At 36.9% G+C, this 14,528-nt stretch overlaps 1 protein-coding gene across 10 annotated transcripts in view; it reads right to left on the bottom strand.

Annotated features, from left to right (window-relative positions):
• Positions 1-20: 20 nt before the first annotated feature.
• Positions 21-14,528, bottom strand: part of mrtfaa (myocardin related transcription factor Aa) — a 45,819-nt gene continuing 31,311 nt past the window's right edge. For 6 of the 10 annotated variants that reach the window (XM_084116687.1, XM_084116689.1, XM_084116691.1 and 3 more), the window contains 15 exons: positions 13,400-13,455; positions 13,251-13,326; positions 12,932-13,093; positions 10,733-10,887; positions 8,668-8,778; positions 8,051-8,301; positions 7,068-7,236; positions 6,557-6,946; positions 4,448-4,972; positions 4,072-4,275; positions 3,866-3,982; positions 3,026-3,169; positions 1,850-1,924; positions 1,519-1,576; positions 21-1,429 (listed from right to left, as the gene is read on the bottom strand). In XM_084116687.1, the coding sequence (XP_083972813.1) occupies positions 897-1,429; positions 1,519-1,576; positions 1,850-1,924; positions 3,026-3,169; positions 3,866-3,982; positions 4,072-4,275; positions 4,448-4,972; positions 6,557-6,946; positions 7,068-7,236; positions 8,051-8,301; positions 8,668-8,778; positions 10,733-10,887; positions 12,932-13,093; positions 13,251-13,326; positions 13,400-13,455 (3,026 nt within the window). In that variant the 3' untranslated portion in view covers positions 21-896. The remainder of the gene's footprint in view (positions 1,430-1,518; positions 1,577-1,849; positions 1,925-3,025; positions 3,170-3,865; positions 3,983-4,071; positions 4,276-4,447; positions 4,973-6,556; positions 6,947-7,067; positions 7,237-8,050; positions 8,302-8,667; positions 8,779-10,732; positions 10,888-12,931; positions 13,094-13,250; positions 13,327-13,399; positions 13,456-14,528) is intronic. The other 4 variants (XM_084116695.1, XM_084116690.1, XM_084116694.1 and 1 more) reach the window with 4 other exon arrangements.

Genomic DNA, 14,528 nt, shown 5'->3' on the forward strand with positions numbered 1-14,528 from the left:
AATGCTATAATTTTTTTTTTAGCAACATTAATTTAATACTATAAATGGTAATATCCAGGTGCATATTCTGTAGCTATTGAGTTTTCAATGACCAGTATGCATAAGGCGACCAGTTATATTTGGTAAAGCAAATAGTTCACCCAAAAATTAAAATGTTGTCGTCATTTACTCACCCTGAAGTTGTCCCAAATCTGTCCCAAAGATATTTTGAAGAATGTTGTTAATCAAACAGTTGACATTAGCCATTGACTTCCATTGCATTTTTTTTTTTTTTTTGGCTACCGTCAACTGTCTGGTTACCAACACTCTTCAAGATATCTTCTCTTGTGTTCAACAGAAGAAACACATACAGGTCTGGAACATCTTGAGGGTGAGTAAATGGAATTTTCATTTCTGAATTTTTGGGTGAACTGTCACTTTAAATTCAAAATGTGCACTACAATATTGAGGCAAAAACTGTATATATTGCTTGTCTGTATGCCTACTTCCATAAGCACACGTATGTCACCAAAACATTTGAGCAAATGCATAATTAAGAAAGCATCTTATTTTAAGTGTCATATTATTATAAGAGCAATTCACATATTTTAATTGATAAAAGCATAAAAACATATTATTATTCTTGTTTCCAAATTTGGAAAGTTTTAGAAATGTGTTTCAGATAAGAAAATGCTCAAAAAAACAATATATCAGATTGACTGCTCTGTGACATACGTGTGTTATGAGGGGTGTGAGCATTTGTACAAGGGGAGGTGAGGGATAAAGTCCTTCAAAATGTAACATGATCCAAGTTAAATTAGTATTACGAGAATCCAAACTTGTTGAATCCAAACCGGAAAAGTCACTGGTGGAAACGAAAATAAAAGCTGCTGTACTGTGCGAAGTAAGCCAATCCACTACAAGCTGGACCAATTCAGATCAGAAGTGTCCAAAAAGTCTGCAGAAAATAAGCTGGAGGAGTCGTGTCCATTCATATGTACCATCCCTGGCTCCTCCCCTTCAGCCCCGCCCATTCCGAGCTCCATCCAATCCATAGGATCGGGGGCGGAGTCTACCAAATCTGAGGCCGAGTGATTGGAAAAGCTCATGTCACACGTATCCATTGGGGAACGTGGGTGGTCTAGGATACTCGGTGTGCTGAGCATTTGGTTGTGGAGGTCGACGATTAGCGTTGTCGGTCCTCCTGGCTCCAATCCCAGCAAAGGTTTGCCAGTAGTGCTTTCCAGGAAATCTTCAAGACGCCCACCTCCTGTGCCACAAATGCCGTGAGCCTTAATTGAAGGAGGTTGAGATTCTAAAATCAAAGTTTTGACGGGCAGATCAGAGGGAGGGGAAAGACAGAGAGGGAAGGAGCTCGAGAAAAGGGGCGTGTTTGGCCGAAGCCTTTCGAGAACAGGATCAGGGGCGGCTTTGAAATTCTCAGAGATTTCTGTAGGATGCAGGAAACAAAGCATGAGTGTTTCTCATCTAAATTTCTTTGGATGACAGTAAATATTAAAAGAAATCATCAAAAATCACCTCCACGCTGAATTAGGATGTCAAACAGATCGTCAACCTGCTGATGGCAACCATTCTCCTGCAAGAACACCAACATCATTAAATATGCCAACATGGAGAGCCATCGGGATTTCGTTCAGTAATCAGAAATGGGATTTGCTCCCCGAAATCCATTAAATCATTCAGTAAACAAATTAAATGGGAAAACTGTTCCAAATCAGCACCAAGTGATGACAAATCATGGATTTACAAATTAACGGTCAGAAAAATGTATATTAAAAGAAAACAAACTCACAGAGGAACAACAGAAATTTGACAGAAGATGGAAGAGAGATGGAGTACAAGACAGTACCTGATGGCAAAGAGCTATGGGTGAACACAAGTTGGAGGGAGAGAGCAAAGCATGCTGGTCCAAACACATCATCTCCTGACAGACAGACATGGATGCATATTACAGGATTCGTTCTGTCATTATTAACTCACCCACATGTTATTCCAGGTAATTTTTCCATGGAACACTAACATACATTTTTCACCATAAACAAGTTTAGAGGACAAAAACACCAAAACATGACATTTGCACCATAAGAGTAGACCATTTTACTTATTGTCTTCTTGGAATATACGATAGCTTTACTTGTAATAGTCGATAATAGTCGTTTGAACCACATTTGTGGTGCTTATTTGTTGTTTTTGTAGATTGACAGATATGTTCTCCATTGAAAAATGAAAAAGAATTTGCATTAAAGTTGTCCTTTTGTGCTCTACATAAACAAAATTAAAGCATACATGTTCGGAACGACATGAGGGTGATGAAATTACAGTGTGGTGAGAAGAGATAGAGGTACAAAAGAGTTTGGTAATACAAAATGATTGTTAATGTGGTTAAAAGAGCGTTTAGAGTAAGATTAAGTAGAGTTGGTGAGGTACATGATGCCATGCCAAACTACCAAAATAGTTAACATACATGTTGCAATAAAGGTCTAAAGATGTTGCCACAAACAAGGTGAGCTCTATTTATGTCACAGACCTTTAAATCTGTACTCCACTAACAGAATCTGTGCCTTATAGCAGTCTAGACACAACTGAAAATCGACTGAAGTTCCTATTAGAATTCCTGCCTCGTACGACACAGATTTTGTTATTTACTTGTAGAAAAGAGTCTTGCTGGCCCCAAGACAGTCTTTACATAGAGTACAGACACAAACATAAGCTCTGCTCCAAAAACCCGTTTTTGAAACTCTTTCCACCTTTACACAGTCAACCATTCTTAATCTTAGGTGTTCTGAGATCTCTTTTACTCGAGGCATGCTTTATATGAGGCAATGCTTCTTGTAAAGAGCAAACTCAAAAACTATTCTTTTTCTTTTTGGATTGAACTCCAGGATAGCTGATACGATGCTACATTCGAATTTGGTTAAAATAACATGTATATTAGAAGGCATCATAATGTAAAAGGCATCTATAGATGGGCATCAAACAAGGTTTTGGAACAGATCTTTAGTACGTACACAAACAAAACACTTACATTGTTGTTGTTGTTGGGAGATGAGGGGACGGGCTCCGTGTCGTTCATGGACTCCACTGGGGAGAAGAACTTGTATGGTGCTGAGATGGATGTAAAGCTTGATGTTTTGTAATTGGTCGTCACGTTTAAGTCTGGCTTTAGTGCCTGTCAAAGTAAAAACATGCATCTCAATTAGTCCCAGTGTTAATGGGCTAATAGCCCGTGCATGCAGCCCTCATTTGAACACCAGTGACAGTGATTAGTCATTAACATTTTAATAAGCGAGTTTAAAAGCCTCATAATTGTGTTCAACGACTTGTCAGGAATAAGTGATGCTGCTTTATACATATCATTAATTTATATGAAGGAAAGATGGTCATTTTCTGCAAAAGTCCTTCCCTATTAGCTTTCATAGACTCTCAATTACACTGACAGCTTAAAGAAGGAAGGCTATATTCAGAATAGCATACTAGCACACTACTCATACAGTACGATTTTAGGAGTATGTAACAAGTATACTGTGTGTAGTATGAATAATACCCCTATTAACATTTGTGAAAACATATATAATCAGAGCACAATGCACAGTATTCTGTATCCCACAATGCAATGCGCATTGTGACTTGACCTGGCATGTGGTGATTGAACTAGAAGTAATATCGTCTGTGACTTATATTTTTTTCATTTCATTGATCAGACTGACAAAAGTTAACATTTTTACGCAAAATCATGTGATCATGTAAGTATTCTGTATTCAAAATCTTTTTTTAATTTTTTTAAACACAATGTGTATAGTGTGCAGTATTCAGTAGTACTTCATTCCAAATAGTACAATGAATAAAAAAGTGGTTTTGAACAAACCTTTTTGATTGGCTGTTTCAAAATGACAGTTTGTATGGGCTGTTCAGATTGAGTGTTATTGTTAGGCAATTCAGTCACTGATTGGTTGGGAAATGTTGTGGATGTAGACTGTAGTCTCTGAAAATGACATAAACCTCAATGATTACATAATAAATGTATAGACTTTGACAACTTTAAGCATTGAGGCTCAACTCCATGAGTATTACCTGTAGTTTGATCTGATTGGTTACTTTGCCCTGGGGGCGGCGGCCTCTGGCTGGTGCGTCTGTGTTTTGATTTGACAGTGTTAGCAGGAACTGGTTGCCATTACTGTCGGTCACTATCGCGGGGGTGGAGTTTGGGTTAAGTCCGTCCACTGGGAATGAAGAAACAGGACTTGACTGCTGGTTGGTAAGTGCTTGAGGCAACTGCTGGAAAAATAGAAAAGACAGAAGGATAGTTAAAAACGTGAGATGCTCCACGATTTTGCATTACAATTAAAAGTTAAGCATCCGACTACTGCTGTGCCACAAACGTAACCCCAGGGGGCCGCAATCTAGTGCTAGGGTGAGTCGGAAAATGCTGTAGAAACACTGTACTGACTTGTTTTTGTTGGTTGTGCTGTTGTTTTTGTGTTTTCCTCTTCCTCTGATGTGCCTGTTGCTGCAGGTTACGCTGATTCTGTTGCATTATGAGCTGCTGCTGCTGCCGGTCCTGCTCCTGCGTCCTTTGCTGCTCCGCCTGCGGGAACACCTGTGGCTCTATTACCATCTCACTCTCTTCCAACACCTCTATAACTTCTTCCTTTATGGTCGCCCTGACCGCCTCCATAGTGACACACGGAAGTTCCGTTTTGACTTCGACCGACACGCCCACCTGTTTGCCTTCCAGCTGCGAGCGCAACGATTCGACCAGCTGCTGCTTCTGCCGAAGCATGCGTGTGAGTTCCTGAATGCGCCGGTCTTTCTCCTGCAGCATCTGGTCCTTGTCTACAGGGGGCGCAGCAGACTGGGACAGCAGGCAGCAGGAGGACGGAGACGTCCGGCTGCCGGGCTCCTCTTTAATGCAGATCGCTGTGGGGAGAGGGGAAGAAGGCTGCAAGGACAGCTGGGTAAGAGGAGAGGTCACCTAAACGGGACATACATAAATATTATGAGCTCTTATTCATAATATTGCAAATTACAACAATACTCACACACTTACAGTATATAATTGTATACATGTAATAATTCCATACTTGAGGAATACAGTGTCTTCTGAGACAAAAGTATAATCAACTGAAAAGTCTACGCTGGAAGCAGCTGACATACTGCAATGTGCAATTAGTTGATGAACACACTGTGTGATTTCTGACTCGCAGCAGAGCTACTAAAAAAAAAAAACTATTAAAAATTATAATGTTATTATGCGTGTAAGAAATAAATAATTGATTGCTATACATTTTATTTATCATAAATGTTCTCATAATATACATTGTACACCTAATTTCTCAAAGAGGTTTGTCTGAAGATTCAGTCTCTCTAAACCCCTCCTTTCCGCGATCCAACTCTGCTCTGATTGGTTAGATCTGTTGCCCAGTCTGTTGTGATTGGTCTGCTCTGCTCTGATTGGTCAGACCTCATCCTTTTAAAGACAATAACTTTATTTGTTGTGCACTTTGATCTTTAATTTTTTTCCTGACATTTAAACTTTACAAACAGCTATATTACACACTGCATGAAAGCAAACATTCAAAAAAGCACAATAGGGGCACTTTAAATATTTTCTAATCATTACAAGCCAGTGTGATGTTTCTGTCATTCTAATGTAGATGGACTTTTATTTTTAACCAAATAAATGAATGAATAAATAGAACTATAAACAAATACAATTCATAGCAATGAATTTTATAATCGTATGATGCACAGATATAAATAATTACTAAATTATATTATTTTATTATTATTAATTTGAAACAAATGATTTAAATTATTATTAATACAGTTAATTATTATGATATAAATTATTATATCAGATATATTTAATTAAAAATAAAGTAGGCTTTTACTTTCATTTGACTGTTGCTGAGGTCTAGCCAAATTATTATTTTGAAATAATTATTTTTAATTGTTATTATTGAAAATATAATGTGAGATTTTACTTTCATGTTTACTGTTGCTAACATCTAGCCTAATAATTATTTTATTAAATAACATAAATTATTTAAATTACTTTATTAAATTACTTTAAAATTGATTATAATATTATCAATTACTGTACATACCCAATATATTTTAATTTTATATTTTAATTTTTAATTAAAAGTGGGACTTTATTTTCATTTTATCATTGCTGAAGTCTAGCAGAATTATTATTCTGAAATAATCTAAATTATTATTAACAAAAATATTACCATCAATTATATAACCAACATATTTTCATTACAAATAAAGTAGGATTTTATTTTCATTTTACTGTTGCTGAAATCTAGCCTCAAGCTCACATCTGATTGGTTTGTGGTGAGTGAACATTCGGAAGTGTCATGCAGTTTTGACACTAGACAGCCTCTAGCTGTTGTGGTGCAATGCTTCATTTGTCCCTTCCATTGCAGACACAGTGTAAGGTTTTCTGTAAATGCCACTTTGTACACGTTTCACTATCGCTAATCCAGAAGATAGCCATTTTCATTTGTCTGAATGCTAGTGGTAAGAAAGCATAGAAGAAAACATTTACCATTTCCCCAAAAGCATCCCCATTGCAGCTCGTTTCATCTGGGCTCAGTCCAGTCGATGAGCGCTCTGAGTGGGCGGGGGAAACCGGAGGGGAGGAGCTAGTGCTGCCAAACTGCATTATCTGTGGTGCTGTCACCTGAGCTCCGCCCCTTTCAGCAGTGGCAACGAATGGGAAGGAAGCAACCACCATGCCCCTGTCTCTTAACTGGTAGAGGGAAGAGTCTCCTCCCACTACAGGGGCAGCTGTTGAGTGCGTGTTGGTTTTAGAAGATGTTGGTGCACTGGTGCCACCGTGCTGCTCCTGAAAATTCTTCAGCCGTTCAATAAGGTCATTTTTGGTGCCCGAGACAGTTAAGCCCCGCAGTTTTAACTCCTGCTTCAGCTCTGCCACCTGCAGGAAATGAAGAGAACGACAGGATGTGACAGGAGTTCATTTGATTTAATGCAATTTGAATAGCCAGTCAGTAATGAGTAGTGTAAATGAGAATAATAAGTGTAGCATGTGATTCAACCTTTAGCTCATCCAGGTTAGGAGGCAGAGGCCCTATTTTAATCCCGCCTCCATTTGCAGTGTTCTGCTGATTTTGACCTGTCAGATTAGTGGATGTTGATTGAGGTTGCGTGTCATTCCTGGATGCTGACGGGCCATTGGCTGAGGCAAGCTGCTGATCAGCAGGAGGCCTAAATAAAGTGTAAAAAACAATATAATAACAGTAATATATACACTACTGTTCAAAAGTTTGGGTCAGTAAATTTCATACTTTTATACAGCAACGAAGCATTACATTTATCAAAAGTGAAAAATTGTCTATTTTCTATTTTCAAATAAATGCAGTGCTTTCTATTCATCAAAGAAGCTTGAGGAAAAAATATAATATTAGTGTGATTTCTGAAAGATCATGTGACAGAAGACATGAGTAACGACTGCTGAAAATGCTTTATCATCAAAAGGAATAAAACAATACATTAGATATTATGAAATTAAATTTTTAAATTATAATAATATTCCACAATATTACTGTTTTTACTTTTTTAAATCAAATAAAAGGCAGCCTCTGTGAGCACAAGAGTTTTTTCAAAAAACATTTGAAAAAAAAAAAAGGTAACACTTTACAATAAGGTTCATTACATTAGTTAACATTAGTTCATGTAATAACTAACATGAACTAACTATGAGCGATACATTTGTTACTGTATTTGTTAATCTTTGTTAATGTTAGTTAATAAAAATAAAGCTGTTCATTGTTTGTTCATGTTAGTTCACAGTGCATTAACAAGATTTTAATAAAATATTAGTAAATGTTGAAATTAACATTAACAAAGATTAATAAATGCAGTTCATTATTAGTTCATGCTAACTAATGTAGTTAACTAATTTTAACTAAATCTTAAAGTTTGTAAGATATATACATCTATATCTATATCTATTTTTTGTAAAACATGCATAGTTCAATATAAAATCAACATAGAAATATGTGTATGTGGCGTATCTTACTTGGGCGGAGCAGGTAAGATGGTGTGGTAGTTGTAGTTTTGCTGCTGTTGGTTTATGATCTGTAGCTGAAGGAAGAGCTGCTGTTGATAGAGGAGTTTGGCGTAGGAGGAGTCGAGCAGAGGCGGAGGCTCACGCTCAGGTTTCTGGTCCGGAGGAACATACTGGTGATATTTCAGCTTCCTTACTTTGGGTTTATTGTCTCTCACCTTCTTAGAGCGCTGAGAAGGGCGCTCACTACTCACTTTACCACCCTAAAGAAGACAGAAAGAGATTATGATTAAGCATTAACATGTTAGTTATTCAGACAAACCCCCAAGGGATAATAATCTTTAAACTAGTAGGGGAATGTCACCTTTTGACCAATGACATTTTGATGAATGTTTCCAGTCTTTCATAATAACTGGATAAGTTTTGGATACATACATACATTAATGTAGTTAATTGCTACATAATAGTGTCCAAAATATTCTCAATATGTCAAAAATATTGGGCAAAAACTAATACTAGCATGGAAAAGGATTTATCTTGTGGCATTATTGCACTGTGCATGATAGGACACGTGTGCAAGACTTTAAATTGTAATTACAGCTGTCCTGGGTTAAATGATGAACCGTCACCTTTTGTAGTGCAGGAGCTTGCTTGTGGCCTGTTGTTCCATTGGCTAGTTTCTGCTGAGGGGCGGGGCCAGCTGCGTTTGGCAGCGGAGGTGGAGGAGGAGGGGGCGGGACCTAAGAGAGGACAGGACAGGAGGAGCACATGAACTTAAGCAACTCCATCACGACTGCGTGACTTTATTCAGAGAGTGCGGGCATGTGTGTGTAAATGTGACCACAGGACCAAAACATTATTGCGTGCAGATTGCATGCATGCTTGTTAGAATAAGTGTGTGCGAAAGTGTCTGAGTGGATGTTTAATGAGCTGAAGGAAGATGGTGAGCGTTGCAAATAATTCAGAGCTCTAGAGAGCTGACTGAGCATGAGGAGCTACACGAAGACTTCCAAGTGTGTGTGTGATATTCTGATGATGATAGATTATTATTTATAAGCCAGAGGGGATTTACTGAAACTGGGAAGATTTGCACAGGTTTAATGGAAAACAAATTGAGACTACCTCTATGTGTTTGAGACACTCAATACTATGTGCTAGAAGTATACATGCTATTGGTGATGGGAATGTATATACGTTTGCCATACTTTTACATACCACTAATCCCTTTATCACATACTGTTTGCATTGTTATTTTAGTATTACAGTTCCGTATCACTTCGCCAAATTATTTCAGTTATTTTTTACAGCCGACAACAGCAAAATAACAACGACACTGACCAAGCAAATAGATAAAGTAAACTATAGGATAAAAACGACAAATTATTTACATGTTTTTTGCCACAAAATTACGTTTTACTGTGTACGGAAAGCGCATACTCTCTTTCTCCCGCTCTCTCTCACTCAAACACACACACATACAGTACAGACACACACTCACACAGAAACGTGTTGTCGGCGCTGCTCTGACATTTTAAAAGCTACATGACATTTCTCTCTAGGGAGGTAATAACGGCGTTGTTCTTGGACCAGATAAACTTACAATAGAGACGAACACTGTTGAGAGACGCAAACTCAGGTAATTCACATACGCTTAATCTCTCTCTCTCTCTCTCTCTAATAACTGCATTAGTCTGATATCAGTGGCTCAAGCCTCCATAGCTCTAAAATGACGTCAGTTAGCAATGGAGGCGTGGGATGAGATGTGTAAGAAATTAGTCCTACACACAAGAGTGTTTTAAGGACAAAAACCTGACAAATGTCTTGAAATACATCATCTGAACAATGTCTTGAGGTGTGGTAAAAGTAGTATAAGCGGAATTAATTGACTCCGGGGCCATTGAATTATTGAATTATCGCTTTGAGTTGACAATTATTCCTTACATATATTAATACTTTGAATTAACCTTTATTTTTATATTTTCAGATTTAATTTCAATTTTAGTTTGTTTTATAATTTTGTTATGTGCTTTTGTCATTTGTTATTTGAAGATATTTCTATTTAGCTTTAATTTTATTTCACTTTAAGTATTTTAGTACCTCTGCTTAAACTTAATCAACTTTTTATTTCAGCTATTTGCCAATGCAACATCTCATTTTTATATTATATATACAAGGCCTGTAAAAAATAACATGTAAAGTTCTCTGATTAATATTTTCTTTCTTAATAACGCTTTAAAAATATTTAACACAATTAATGCAGCATCCGTTTTTTTCCTGACATGCTTTGGCTAGCGTTACAGTGCATGATCCCGCTTTCTGGATTGCCAGCTTCGTGAAGTGAGAGAGAGCGGCTGGCCAAGGATGATTCACGTGTAGGCCTATACTATGATCATCATTCATTCAAGTACTTTTAAACCATTCAAGCGCGTAAATTCGGTACTGGTGCGCTGTCTGTGAAGCAGTTCTCAAACAGTGTGCCAGCACTGGTTTGAGTTCTCATTTTGCACCTTATTGTGCTTGAACATACAAAAAAAAAAACAGACAAAATTGTCAAAATGTCTGTTTTGGGCAAGTATCCTCATAAGAACAGTCTTAAATTAGCTAAAATGCTTCACGTCAACGCTGCAATAGCCCAAAGTATACTTCTATTACTATAATAGTATAATTTTATATGAGAAAATGATGATATGGCACCTGTTTTGGTGTTGTTTCATTGGCTGGTATCTCAGGCGGAGAAGGTAAGTGGACAAGGGGAGAGTCCTGACAGAGTATCTGTTCTGGTGAGAAAGCGTCACTGCTTTCCTCATCAAACGAAGAGTTCTCTGCTTCTACTTTTGGAAACTCCGTCTCTGAAGGCGAGAGAGCGAAAGACGAATGGTTAGAGTAAACATGCAAGATTTGTACATTTTCTAAAGTCAACATCAGTGGTGGCTGCTAGGATGATCCAGGAGGTTGATGACAGGCACAAAAAACATGTTTTTACTCTTTTATTTTGTTTATTTTCAATGTATTTTTTATTTTTGCATTTTAAAGAGTGTTTATTTTCACAATTGCATTTCACTTTATTTTCTGCCAGGTGTAATGAAATAAGTAAAGAAATACGATTCATGCCTATAGCTAAAACATGGGATTTTTCATATTGCCATTAAATAAATAAATGAATAAATTGTTTTAGAAATACTCAGTGATCTTAAATAAGAAAAAGCACAAAGTAAACCTCTGAACAGCACCATTTCCCTGTTTCACTTACACTGCACTAATATTGTCCTATAGTGAATAATAAAACCTTTAAACGCCACTGCATTATATTTCTATTTAATTTGAGCTCGTGCTCTGAGAGTGTGGCATTATGCCGATATTAATTAACTCTCTAATAAGGTTATTTAGGGATTAAAACAGTTTAAGTCATTCTGTGCAAACATCTTTTTAGCATTCCCTCTCTGTGCTGCATTGTGTGACGCTGCATAAACTTCACGGTTAATCGACTCCTGCCACCACAGAGTGGCATATACTGTTTGAACGTGAATGTAAATTCCCCTCTAATTAATTTAACTTGGTGTTTGACGCACACCGATCTCATTGCCATAACTCAGCATCAAATTATCGCCCTCTGCACCGCTGCAGGAACGTGGCAGGATATAAATATGAAGATGAATGCGCATATACCACCTAACAGCGGCGCTGGAATGAGAAGTGAAGTGCCTGTGAATGGATTTGCTGCAGATTGAGGAAAAAAGGGAATGATCCAGAAGAAATGTTGAGTGAGAGGAATATAAATGCGAATGTAAGTGTTGAAGGGAAAATTGACCAACTCGTTAAAATAGAGCTTTGCTTCGCTTCGTCACTCACAAAAAACTGTGAATAAAGAGACAGATAAAGATTTAGATGTATGCTGAGTATGAAAGAGAGTATGAAAGTTCAATATGCTGTAACTGCTATCTTAAAACTGGTCCTGGGCTGATTTATTTTTAATGCCTATATTTTTGCTGATATAATGGACATATAATTACTAATGACTACAACAACTAATCAACAAAACTGATAATCAAAAAATAATCAACAATCAATTTCTTTCCAATCTTTCCAGTTACAGTAGGTTTGTTCTTTGTTTTTCTTTAATATTATTATTATTATTATTATATTTTTTTTTTACTTATTTATAATTAATATTATTTCTAGTTATTTAAACTGGCAAAAAATGCATTTTGAAAGCAGTAATCGCTCATTACGTATAACGTATAGCATATATATATATATATATATATATATGAAGAGTTCAGATGCAAAAGCCTCTAAGTGCCATCTGAAATTTTCTTCTAGAATGATCGTTATCAACCTCATATATTTAAGTTCAGTAATTTCACTTAAATGGCAATGAAGATTACCTATTAATTGTCATTTAAGTGAAATTACTGAACTTAAATATACGAGCTTGATAAAAATGATCATTCTAGAAGAAAATTTCAGATGGCACTTAGAGGCTTTTGCATCTGAACTCTTTATATATATATATATATATATGAATATGATATACGTTATGAGCGGTTAATAATAAATGTATTATACAAATTATTATTATATATTTAATCTTTTAAATATTTATTAAATAACTGACGGATTATCAACCTAACTGTTATTTGTAGTCCTAGATATATTATAAAAATCCAACATAATGATAAAAAAATAAGAAATACATAATAGTATAAAGTAAGTTAATAAGATTAACTAAGATAATAAGATTAATTCAAATGAATTAAACAGAACAAATACCAGGGGAAACTACCACTCATGTTAAATGGCTAACTGTTTTCGGCTTGTATGTTGGTCTATAACTAAACAAAGCTTTTACTCTGCCGTGTGATCATTTTTGTGTTTCTGGCTTTAATTTAGTACCTATGATGACTTGTTTGAGGCTGCTGTGAACTGGAAGGATGTTTTTGTGAATGAGCTCCATCGGACCAGGCCGCTGGGAGATTTTATCGTTCAGGTCGTCAGCTAGACGAGCTCGCTTCAGCAGAAGCTGCTTGGCCTGAAGAGATGGCTCCGCTGACGTCTCTATATACAGGAAATACATACAGTTAAACATGCTGTATATGACCCTATCATATTGTTTTAAACTTTTTGAAAGCCACTGTATATGTCTTAACCTCTGCTCTCTCTGTGAGGTGTGTGTCTGTGTTGGAACTGCAGGGGGTGTTATTAAAATACTCACCTTCAAGAATGTGCATCCTGACCAGCTCTGACCTCTCTGGACGACTGCGGATCTTTCTCTTCAGGTAGTCCTCAGTCTGAGATACAGGAGGAGAGTATGAGGAATAAAGTGAGAGTGAAAAATAAATAAATCTTTGTTGTAGGACTTACCCTAGCTCGTTCTAAACTTCGTCTCTGCTCATGAAAGGACGCAGAACTTTTCAGTGCTGGAAGGCAAAAAGATACAAAGTGAAGAGACTATTAAACTTGAGTATAAAGTTTCTCTGTTTAAAAAAGAGCTGTGAGAAATGGAAAACATTTTTCGGTAAATTAGAGCAAACTTGTGATCTGTGCCGCAGATCGCAGGCAACGGTTTTGCTTCAGTGTGTTAACTTGCAAATACTTTTCATAGCTTTTTAGTTTGGATTAGGTGAACATGTTATTTTTATACAAATACAAATATAATATAAAGACCTTGAAACAGAACAGCATATTACACGGCATCTCTTTACTTCAGACGCACGTACGCATTTGTACATGCAAAATCTAAAAATAATATCGCAACAGGCACATCTGAGAGACAGTTTAACCCAGCAGATTCACAGTCTGAGTACTTGTCTTTATTTATTTAACAAAAACTAGGCCAAAATGGAGAAGCCATGTGTGACAAACTACTGCTTCCATAGGAATTAGGAGGGTAAGTAGCTGTCAGGCGCTGCTAATCAAATGTCTTTGATTAATTGATCATCAGCAAGTGTGATCAACTCTATAAAAGCAGAAGTTTTGGCAGTTTGCTGGTCTGGAGCGTTCAGGTGTGTGTTAAAACACAATGTCAAGGATGAAAGACATCAGCAATGATCTTAGAGAAGCAATTGTTGCTGCCATCAATCTGGGAAGGGTTATATGGCCATTTCCAAACAATCTTAAGTCCATTTCTCTACAGTGAGGAAGATTATTGTTATTATTAAGTGGAAAACATTCAAGACGATTGCCAATCTTCCCAGGAGTGGACATCCCAGCAAATTCACCCCAAGTCCGACTGTGCAATGCTCAGAGAAAATATCGCAAGAAACCCAAGAGCTACATCTCAGACTCTACAGGCCTCAGTTAACATGTTAAATGTTAAAGTTCATGACAGTAGAATTATAAAAAGACTGAACAAGTATAGCATGTTTGGAAGGGTTGCCCCGAGAAAGCTTCTTCTCTCCAAAGAGAACATTGGCAGCACAGCTTAGGTTTGCAAAGTTGCATCTGAACAAACCACAAGACTTCTGGAACAATGTCCTCTGGACAGACGAGA

Source organism: Abramis brama (assembly GCF_963993115.1).
Source record: "Abramis brama genome assembly, chromosome: 1".
In the NCBI taxonomy this organism is placed as follows: domain Eukaryota; kingdom Metazoa; phylum Chordata; class Actinopteri; order Cypriniformes; family Leuciscidae; genus Abramis; species Abramis brama.